General features: G+C 44.6%; 1 protein-coding gene across 1 annotated transcript; it reads right to left on the bottom strand.

The window, feature by feature from the left end:
- Positions 1-2,077: 2,077 nt before the first annotated feature.
- On the bottom strand, positions 2,078-9,911 carry ehhadh (enoyl-CoA, hydratase/3-hydroxyacyl CoA dehydrogenase). The gene is made up of 7 exons (XM_056579691.1): positions 9,347-9,911; positions 8,970-9,073; positions 8,580-8,758; positions 8,390-8,501; positions 8,162-8,266; positions 6,528-6,869; positions 2,078-3,797 (listed from the first exon to the last, which is right to left on the bottom strand). The coding sequence occupies exons 1-7, from the start codon at positions 9,418-9,420 to the stop codon at positions 2,575-2,577; spliced, it is 2,139 nt and encodes a 712-aa protein (XP_056435666.1). The 5' UTR covers positions 9,421-9,911; the 3' UTR covers positions 2,078-2,574.
- Positions 9,912-12,004: the final 2,093 nt, after the last annotated feature.

Below are 12,004 nucleotides of genomic sequence, written 5' to 3'. Positions count from 1 at the left end.
ACACACAACTTAAATGAGTAAGAATGAATGATTATCACGGTGTATTGAATGGTTACGAATGAAGGATTATCATGGCGTATGGAATGGGTATGAATGGCTGAATATCATGGTGTGTGTGTGTAGTGGTTATGAATGGCTGAATATCATGGTGTGTGTAGTGGGTATGAATGGCTGAATATCATGGTGTGTGTGTGTAGTGGGTATGAATGGCTGAATATCATGGTGTGTGTAGTGGTTATGAATGGCTGAATATCATGGTTTGTGTGTAGTGGTTATTGTGGGAGAAATTAACCATTACTTTTATATTAACTATTGTGGGAGAAATTAACCATTACTTTTACATTAACTATGAGTATTATCAGGCCTATATACATCAGGCATAAACATTAATGGTGGAATGTAGAGAAATCACACCTGGACCCAGAGTAATGGCCTGATCAGGCACCAAGGACTTTGGGGCCCAGACTACAGACATCCTCCCATTTTTAGATTAACTACAGGAGATGAGCACATACGTAAGGGAATGTAAGGCCATTTTGAACATACACCAGGATGGTCATATATTACATGCATGACAGCTCAGTTTGGATAAGAGGGACTGGGATCGGAGCCCCAGGCAGTGTGTCTTTTGCAAAATCACATGCTCGGCTCTGTTGTACCTATTTTGTGGGTAACAATAAAGTCTCTGTCATTACTTTTTCCGGACTCCCCGATTTCTATTGCTCATAGCTAGTTGAAGTAAATTAGATAAGTCGTTAACAAAAATTGCAACTACATTATGAATGGCTGAATATCATGGTGTGTGTGTAGTGGTTATGAATGACTGAATATCATGGTGTGTGTAGTGGGTATGAATGACTGAATATCATGGTGTGTGTAGTGGGTATGAATGGCTGAATATCATGGTGTGTGTAGTGGGTATGAATGGCTGAATATCATGGTGTGTGTAGTGGGTATGAATGGCTGAATATCATGGTGTGTAGTGGTATGAATGGCTGAATATCATGGTGTGTAGTGGTATGAATGGCTGAATATCTTGGTGTGTAGTGGGTATGAATGGCTGAATATCATGGTGTGTAGTGGTATGAATGGCTGAATACCATGGTGTGTAGTGGGTATGAATGGCTGAATATCATGGTGTGTAGTGGTATGAATGGCTGAATACCATGGTGTGTAGTGGTATGAATTGCTGAATATCATGGTGTGTTTAGTGGTTCAGCCGAGGCTGAGAGGGGTCATTGATCGCGAGCGCATGGAGGATGAAGACCTGGATTAGGAGTTTACTACTTCTTTACAACCAGGTTATTGGTCAACACAAAGGTGTCTGATAATAGTCTGATTAGAACCAGGTTGTCCCATTGGTTCTGTCCCGAGTGATGCAGAATAGAAGATAAAGAAGCAGTGATAATTGAGATGACAATGCGTGAATCCAAGGGAAAATAAATTACTAAAATCAATCTATATCAATAAAGAAAAAGTTGATTCAGATTGACACATTATACAAAGCATGTCATAAAGCCATCAAGGTTCACCTTTTGAACAAAGGGCCTTGGAGTGTATGTTATCCCAAGTTCTCCCGCATCATAACATGTTATCAGACCAAGGTGCTATTTATTTCCTGTGTTGGGATGCTGAACTCGCAGCAAGCTTCACATTTATGTTTACACTGAGGGCATTTAGCAAATGCTTTCATCCAAAGCGACTTACTGTAAGTATATTTGTCAGAAGAAAGGGAAACAATAATATATATCGCTGTCGGTACAGTAAGGATGTTCATAGGAACAAGTGCCAAGCACTAACAATGGCTATTGGTTAAGATTCCAGTGCTATAATGATTAGGGTTAGGGTTAGGTTAACCCTAATCCTATCCCAAACCCTAATGATTAACAAGTGAAATCCATGCCCACAAACCTAACCAATTGTACACTATTATAAAAGTGCTTTAAGTATTTTATTTTTAACAAATAAATATAATTAACAATAATAATTAATAAACCAAACTAAAACTAAAAACTAAACTAACTAGAAAACAAGTTCTGTTTGAATCATATTGTAAGCCGTCAAAAATTACCATAAAAAATGACCTGTAAACACATGACTTATTCATCAAAGGTTTAATGCTTTTACTTTATTGGCCGTTAAGCCTATGCATTGATTCAAACTCATCAATCACAGAAATCATATCATTAAACAAAAAGTTGCAAAGGCAAAGGCAGAGGCAGTGTCGAAAGCTATGGCTCATTGCTTCATCATTAAACAAACAGCTGCAGCTACCTAATTAGTTCATCCATTCATCCATTGATTTGCAAATGTCTTCTCGTCTTTGCTCTTCTCATCTTCTTGGTCCTGTTAACTGTTCTACACTTCTCCGATTGTGATTTGGAAGGACCTGATTACTGCCATAAATTACAAAGTAGGGAGAAATTACCCATTGGCCGATTAGCATGCATTCACATCATGTGCTTGCCTTGTAACTAAACTTATTGACAGCAAAAATCACAGTAACAGACAAACTCCTCGGTATCCTTCTTCATCAAAGGGATGGTTGGAATGGGCGATGAAGAGGAGGGCGGTCTACAGCTGGCTGCGGTGCCCCTTGACCACCTCGCTCCACTTGTGTATGGGAGGGCTGCCGCTGGCGACCAGCCTCCTCAGCAGGCTGCAGGGCTGCAGGTGGGGGCTGTCGGGGTGGGCCTTGTGGTACTTCTCCAGCCCCTCCAGGACTCGGGCCAGGCCCACCTGGGCTGCGTAGAACATGGGACCTCCACGATGCTTGGGCCAGCCGTAACCGAACACATAGATGGCGTCGATGTTCTGGGGGCTGGCTGCTACTCCGTCCTCCAGGACGCGGAAGCCCTCATTGATTAAGGCGTACAGACAGCGCTCCAGCACCTCCTGCTGGTCGATGCGCCGGGCCAGCAGGCCGTGCCGCGCCCGGTATTCCTCCAGGAAGCTCCGCAGCCATGGGTCGGAGCGGGCCACTCTGCCCCCAGGCCGGTCGTACAGGTACCAGCCCCGGCCAGTCTTCTGACCGTACCGTCCTTCCTCACACATCAGGTCCCCCAGGGGGCTATACCTGCGGCCGCGGCGGCTTCTCATTGGCTGATCTGCCGAGACACCAGGCCCCGTCAGCCCCTCCTCCTTCCGAACCCTCCAGCCGATATCCAGTCCCGAGAGGTCGGACATCTTGAACACGCCCATCGGGAATCCAAACTCCTCCAAGGCAGCATCCACCAGCTCGGGGCTGGCTCCCTCCTCCAGCAGGAAGTAAGCCTGTTCCAGGTAAGGCTTCAGCATGCGATTGCCGACAAACCCCGGGCAGTTACCCACTGCCACGGACACCTTGCCCATCCTCCTCCCCAGCTGCATTGCTGCGGCCACCGTCTGGGGAGAGGTGCGAGGCCCGGACACCACCTCCAGCAGCCTCATGACGTGAGCCGGGGCGAAGAAGTGCATCCCCAGCACCTGTTCTGGGCGGAGGGTGCAGGAGGCCAGGCGGTCGATGTCCAGGCTGGAGGTGTTGCTGGCCAGCAGGGCGCCGGGTTTACAGACGGACGACAGCTGCTTGAAGATCTCCTCCTTAACGGCCATGTCTTCAAACACGGCCTCCACCACCAGGTCTGCTCCGGCTGCGGCCTGTAGATCAGCACTGTAGCTCACCCCCCCTCTGCCCTTCAACATGCGGCTCACGGCTCGCTGGGCCTGGTCCAGCTGATGCTCTTGGGTTTCCACGGCGACAACGGACAGGCCCGCTCTGGCCAGCGCCACCGTGATACCTCTGCCCATAGTCCCTAGACCTGAGACCACACAAGGGTTAACAAGGGTTACTCAAACTACCCCCTAACCAACCCCTGACCACTAACCCAAGCTCTAACTAACCCCTGACCAATAACCCAAGCTTTAACTAACCCCTGACCACTAACCCATGCCCTAATTAACCACTAACCCAAGCTCTAACTAACCCCTGACCACTAACCCAAGCTCTAACTAACCCCTGACCACTAACCCAAGCTTTAACTAACCCCTGACCACTAACCCATGCCCTAATTAACCACTAACCCAAGCTCTAACTAACCCCTGACCACTAACCCAAGCTTTAAGTAACCCCTGACCACTAACCCAAGCTCTAACTAACCCTTGACCACTAACCCAAGCTTTAACTAACCCCTGACCACTAACCCAAGCTCTAACTAACCCCTGACCACTAACCCATGGCCTAATTAACCACTAACCACTAACCCATGCCCTAATTAACCACTAACCCAAGCTCTAACTAACCCCTGACCACTAACCCAAGCTTTAACTAACCCCTGACCACTAACCCAAGCTTTAACTAACCCCTGACCACTAACCCAAGCTTTAACTAACCCCTGACCACTAACCCATGCCCTAATTAACCACTAACCCAAGCTCTAACTAACCCCTGACCACTAACCCAAGCTCTAACTAACCCCTGACCACTAACCCATGGCCTAATTAACCACTAACCACTAACCCAAGCTCTAACTAACCCCTGACCACTAACCCATGGCCTAATTAACCACTAACCCAAGCTCTAACTAACTCCTGACCACTAACCCAAGATCTAACTCACCCCTGACCACTAACCCAAGCTCTAACTAACCCCTGACTACTCACCAAAACTCTAACTAACCCCTGACCACTAAGTCAAGCTCTAGCTAACCACTTACCACTAACCCAAGCTCTAACTAACCACTAACCCAAGCCCTAACTAAAACCTCAACACCACCAATCCAATGTCCAACTAACCCCTGACCACTAATTCAAGCTCTAACTAACCACTAACCCCTAACCCAAGAGCTAAATAACCCCTGACCACTAACCCAAGCTCTCACTAACCACTAACCCAAGTTCTAACTAACAACTTACCACTAACCCAATCTCTAACTAACCACTGAAAAAAAAGTACTGTACAACGGACTGTACATGTCCATCAACTAGGGCTGTAACGATACGCGTATCGAAACCGAAATCGCGACACTCAAAGCCACGAACCTGTCTCGCGGTGTGAGAAGGCAGAAGCGCGATACACCCTTTCTAACTCTCCAGTCAAAATGTTCAATTGAAATTTGCTAATAATTTGCCTAATTAATAGTCTGCTGACACCAATCCTCTTATCGATGCCGAAAGTCTGCGACGAGATGCCCTCTCTGTGATGACAGCTCTCCTTGGCTACGGAGGATTGCATTTCTCCACAGCCGTCGAAGTCCTCATATGCGATATGAATGACATTTATCCAGAGTGGGCCAAGCGCGAAAAAAATTGCCTTTGTGATCCTTGTCTCTATTGTTTTGTGTGATTTGCCCGGCAGTTGGTCTGCTTATAGGTCGGAATGAAGCGGCCACCGATTATTGACAGGATGGGTCATTTATTTTACCGGACTCGTTAGTTTCTTCACTAGACACACACGCTACCGCTCGCTCTCCTCGCTCGTCCACTCACTCGCTGACGTCACTCACGCACACTGCCATTCTCGCGCACACACGTACGCTACTCGTAACACTATGCCTCGTTATTGCGACGTTCATGTTAGAGGTTCATGTTTTTTCCCATCTATTTGAAAGTTAGGCTATTAAAAATGATTATGATTATGTCATTATTTAAGCTACATAGCCTAATAAGAAGCGCTAATAGGATATTTGACTAAACCACCAAACTAGTTGAGGGTTTTTGCCTACCTGCTAGCATCCTGCAGTATTCTTTCTGTTCAAATCAGTTCAGTGTTCCAAATTATTTGTTATTAAATGTTACATTAAGTTAATTGTTGTACAAGTGTGAAATAAAATGCTTTTTAAATTAAAAAGAATCGTGGGTCAAAAATCGTGATACAAACCGAATCGTGAGTTGGTGTATCGTTACAGCCCTACCGTCAACGGATGACAGAGGGCGTGTCTGACGTATGGGGAACGCGATCTGATAGGCCAACGGACCCGTCGCTGCATTAAAGGTTTAACATTTCTCCGATTTTGGACGCAGGCATCGGAGCCGACGGAACGGATTGACCCACAATGCATTTCGAGAGCGCCCCATGCAAAGGCAATGAGATCCGTCGACGGACGTGTACAGTGTGAACGCGGCGTTACCCAAGCCCCAACTAACCACTAACCGTGAACCCAAGACCTAGCTTACCCCTAGCCACTAACCCAGTTTAGCCCTTGCCACTAACCCAATCCCTAACCATAACCAACCCCAAACCACTAACAAAAGTCCTAACCTTAACGAACAAACTGGCTTTACCCTAAAAGTCAACTAGTCAAATTGTCAAGGATCTGTTTTAATAAAGTATCTGTTGTTTCCTCAACGATGAGTGGGATAAATGCAACAACTCAACTAGGAATCTAGAACTGTTGATTGATCCCTTGATTGAGATAATGTTTATTTTATCGAACTGAATTCAGGTCCCTCTACTCTGCTTTCTGAATGCGTTACTCAGGGGAGAGTTGACTATATATATGTATAGATTATTATATATATGCCTGTGTATTAAATACATGATGCATAGATACCGATCACTGCGGCTGTGCTGATTGGCCGGGCCCTGCATGTGTCCCAGCGGGCCCCGGTGGGCGTGGTCCAGCGGGCCGCGCCCCTCTCAGTGAAGAAGCAGTAGCGTGAGGCCTGTGCCTGGCCCGAGGTCATCAGGGTCTCCATCAGCCTCTTCTCCAGCTCCATGCCCTTGAGGAAGGGCAGGGTGGCCGCCCCTCGGACCGCCTGCACGCACGCCAGGGGGGCCGCCGCGCCGCGGGCCTGCCCCCTCGCATGGATCAGGGCCTCTTCGAAGAAAGCGTCAATGTTCTCCAGGGGGGGGCATGGACGGTTGCCAAGGCGACGGTCGTCCAGGGGTTTTCCTAAAACAGGGGATGGTAAAAAGATAAATAAAGCTTTAGTCTTAGATCTTCTTCTTTTTTTATTCAATGGGACACAGAGGAGCCCAGGGTGATACAACATGACTATAATGTAGTGTTACATTACATGACTATAATGTAGTGTTACAACATGACTATAATGTAGTGTTACAACATGACTATAATGTAGTGTTACAACATGACTATAATGTAGTGTTACAACATGACTATAATGAACAGTGTTACAACATGACTATAATGTAGTGTTACATTACATGACTATAATGTAGTGTTACAACATGACTATAATGTAGTGTTACAACATGACTATAATGTAGTGTTACAACATGACTATAATGTAGTGTTACAACATGACTATAATGAACAGTGTTACAACATGACTATAATGTAGTGTTACAACATGACTATAATGTAGTGTTACAACATGACTATAATGTAGTGTTACAACATGACTATAATGAACAGTGTTACAACATGACTATAATGTAGTGTTACAACATGACTATAATGTAGTGTTACAACATGACTATAATGTAGTGTTACAACATGACTATAATGTAGTGTTACAACATGACTATAATGTAGTGTTACAACATGACTATAATGTAGTGTTACAACATGACTATAATGTAGTGTTACAACATGACTATAATGAACAGTGTTACAACATGACTATAATGTAGTGTTACAACATGACTATAATGTAGTGTTACAACATGACTATAATGTAGTGTTACAACATGACTATAATGAACAGTGTTACAACATGACTATAATGTAGTGTTACAACATGACTATAATGTAGTGTTACAACATGACTATAATGTAGTGTTACAACATGACTATAATGAACAGTGTTACAACATGACTATAATGTAGTGTTACAACATGACTATAATTTACAGTGTTACAACATGACTATAATGTAGTGTTACAACATGTCTCTGATGTACAGTGTTACAACATGTCTCTGATGTACAGTGTTACAACATGTCTCTCTATACAGTGTTACAACATGTCTCTGATGTACAGTGTTACAACATGTCTCTGATGTACATACAGTGCTCCAACATGTCTCTGATGTACAGTGTTACAACATGTCTCTGATGTACAGTGTTACAACATGTCTCTGATGTACAGTGTTACAACATGTCTCTGATGTACAGTGTTACAACATGTCTCTGATGTACAGTGTTACAACATGTCTCTGATGTACAGTGTTACAACATGTCTCTGATGTACAGTGTTACTCTGGGGCGGTCTTTCGCTCTTACCTTCAACGCTCTGGGCGAACCTTACTGCGGCGTCCACCGTGTTACCGTCCGTCAGTCTGTCCAGCAGGCCCAGTTTCAAAGCCTCACCGGCGGCCACATGGCGCCCTGGGACACACATTCAACACTCGTTAAGATAACAGATTACTTATGGGAACAGATAATGTGTGTTTAACTGTCACGATCATTCCAAGGTGTTTACCTGTAATGATCATATCAAGGTGTGCTTACCTGTAACGATCATATCCAAGGCAGCTCTTACTCCTAGCAGCCTTGGTAAACGCTGGCTTCCCCCAGCACCAGGAAGTAACCCTAAAGACACCTCAGGAAGACCCACTCTGGCCTGAGGAGAACAACAACATGATCAAACCAAAAATAAAAATAAAGCAAATGGACACGTAAGAGAGATAACTAAACGTACTTCCGAATGTCCGAAGCGATAGTGACACGCCAACGCCAACTCAAGGCCTCCTCCAAGAGCGAATCCTTCAATTGCAGCCACCACCGGTTTGGCCAGGGCCTCCACTGACTCAAAGATCTCCACCAGATGAGGTCCAGATTCCAAATGCGATACATTTCCAAATTCCTTGATGTCCGCTCCTTTAAAACACACACACACACACACACACACACACACACACACACACACACACACACACACACACACACACACACACACACACACACACACACAATCATAATCATTGAGGCATAGTAGATATTAGAAAATCGAGATATAAGATAAATCTATTCTAAATGACATGTTAGTCCTCGCAAAGACTATATTTAATCAAATCTTTAATTGTCTGACCGCCGCAGAATGGTCCGTTGTGCCCACTGATGACCACGGATCGCACCAGGGGGTCGCTGGCCGCCGCTCTGACGGAGAGGAGCAAACCTTCTCTCACGGCCGCGCTGCAGACAGAGGGACACAAAACAGGTGTTCTGATCAATTATAACCCTGTTGTATGCTATTTTATTTCATTACGGAAACTTGGTTACACACGAAATACCATACTTTCGTCATGCAACCATATATTGGTGTTTGTATTTGAATCACGCCTCATGTATTGAAATAAATAACATACGGAGGCCGTCAACAGTTTCAGAAGGGAACAGAAACGCAGACATTTCTTGTCTTTACTCTTTACCGAACACCGATCAGAGGAAAGTGGGATTCCTGCTCACCTCAGTGCGTTTACCGGCGGATTCTGGATGGAAATCACCGCAACGGATCCCGAGACTATTCTGTATTGAGCCATGACTGTTCGAGGCTATATTGAACTTTCGTTCTGTACAATGAATACTCAGACTGTTTGAGGCAACCTTTAACCTCTCACACTGTTTGCTTACAAACGAGCCGACAAGGAATCATTGAAAGCAGTTTCTGTTTTGGTCGACCCTTCCGGTCATTTGCTCTACGTCATAATGTTACTTGTCCTAACCCTGAACCCTACAAACCCTGAACCCTATAAACCCTAACTCGTAATCCTGGGCCAAAGGGTCAAAGGAAAAAGAGACTACAGCTCCGGTAATGAAGCGCCCAGTCGTACTACGTCACAGGTTGTGCTTCTTGGAGCACGCCCACTAGGTGGATCCCTTGCGCTATTTTATTTCAGTGCAAACGGCCTATGAAGTAAAAGGGATACGTCCTCACCCATTCAGAACCGGCGTTCTATTATTATAAAATCGCTATTGTAATATAAAAAATAAGTTTTTTCCCCTCAGTCCAACCCAGTCTTTCCTTGGCCCAGCTTTCCTGATGTAATTTCTCATGAACTTTGCTTGCCTGCTAGAAGGGCCGAGGACTACAAACCACTGGTTCCGCAAATTTGTGAACCGACCAATAAGGAATGAGGGGGGGCGGGAGTTCACGTACGCGATGTAAACACAATGTCCGCCATGTTTCTTCCCCGCTTGGCTAGAGAACAGGGGCCGTATTCACAAAGCATTTTATCTTACCGCTAGGAGTGCTCCTAACTCGCGCTAAAACATTTTACGTAGGAGTTTTTTCTTAAAAGTTATTCACAAAGCCGCTGAGACCTACTCTTACTAAGGATAAATCACAAAGAGTGAACTAAGAGTGACGCGCCGTTGCTATGGATTACGTCAATTCTCGTGCACGAGTTTAGAAGCGGTCAGTTCGGTGATTGGTTGTTCAGACGAGCCCACTGAATCACCGAAAAACAAGGAAATAGCCTAAGCTAGAAATGAATTCCTATTAAGTAGTTATAGTGCAGTTAGCAGAATACACGCATGATGACAATTTTGTGCAGACCACGATAATGACGTTGTAGCCTGCACGTTCAAGAGAGAGAGAAAGCAAACAATAAAAATACGTAAAATCTAAAAGAAAATAAATGTTACGAACTACCCAAGTGTTGACTGATTTGTGCCAAGGTGTTTACCTAAAATGTGTTTTCAAAGTGATCCCTAAATGCCAGTCCACTCGGTTCCACACGGCCAAATTCCTTGTAATGTTGATCGTCATCGTCATCATCATCATCATCATCATCATCATCATCATCGTCTGGCTGTGGAATGTTCCTCCGCTTGCAAAGGTTGTGTAGAATGGTACAGTGATTACTGTGCTTGCCCTCTCTGGGGTGAGGCGTATTTCGCCGTGGAGGACATGAAACCGACGTTTCATCTCCCCAATTCCTCTCTCACCAACATTTCGTGTATGTTTGTGTGCTCGCAAAGAGCCAATACGATGTGTTTTACGCATAGGACTAAGCGTAATCTGCGTAATCACTTACATGTTACACTTTAACTGTGCTCCCGGTTGTGGATTAAGGTAGGGTGTCTAGAGCCACGTCTTGCATGGATAGTCACTGTCACCCAGCAAGTGACACCCAACTCCTACATCTCAAAAAGCTGCCTCAGACCGCTCACCATTAAAATGCGCGAATCATGGGTAGCTGAAGATCCAGGCCACTTTGCAACAACATCCAGTAGGCTATGTTAAAATTTGCATCAAAAACAACCTGCGTGTTGAAGGAATGCACTTTCTTCCTATTGACGAACACGTCCTCGTCTTTTGATGGCGCAATTATTTTTATTTTTTATAAGTTATATATATTTTTTTATAATTTATAATTTTTATAACATTTTATTTCGGGACTAAACAGATTATTCCTGTTAGTCGGGGATGTTATTGCATCGCTCATTAACTCCACAATAAGTTGAATACCCTAACATTTCGTCTCGCAGGCATTTTAAGATTCTTTGTGAATAGGTCTTACTGAGTTAGGAGTCCTCTTGAGGACTTTTAAGCTCTCCTAGACTTAGGTGCTACTTTTAGTCCTAAAATACTTTGTGAATTGCTCTTAGTGAAAAAAGTTAGGAGTCCTAAATTTAAGAGTGACACGCCCATTATTTTTAGGAGTTACTCCTAAATTCGCCAGTTAGGACCTACTTTTAGCCCTAAGATCCTTTGTGAATACGGCCCCAGATTTGCAATGTGTAAACAGCCGAAGTGGATTTTGAAAATCTATTGTCGGATTTGGACATTCAGGGCTTTTAGTACGAGTCAGAATACAGCCAGGAAGATTTGATACAAATAGAAGAGGAGGCTGCTGCGGCTGCAGCTGAACAAGCCTTAATTGCCTGTTGCAGAGGACGAGGAGCCGGAGAGCGCCGGTTTTTAAATATATTTCTGTTTCTGAAACGAGAATCAAATGCCCAATATATACACAGACCCATCAGCTGGTGTACCCAGGGAACTCACAAGATGTTAGGAAGCAAAGGAGTCTGAAATGATTCCTCATGGTATCATGGACCTATTATGTGTGGGTGCAATAAATGAGACAGATATGATGGTGCCAGCCTACGTCAGGTTTCAAA

The sequence above is a fragment of the Gadus chalcogrammus genome, chromosome 20, assembly GCF_026213295.1.
Source record: "Gadus chalcogrammus isolate NIFS_2021 chromosome 20, NIFS_Gcha_1.0, whole genome shotgun sequence".
Taxonomy (NCBI): domain Eukaryota; kingdom Metazoa; phylum Chordata; class Actinopteri; order Gadiformes; family Gadidae; genus Gadus; species Gadus chalcogrammus.
This window is presented reverse-complemented; position numbering and strand designations above follow the sequence as displayed.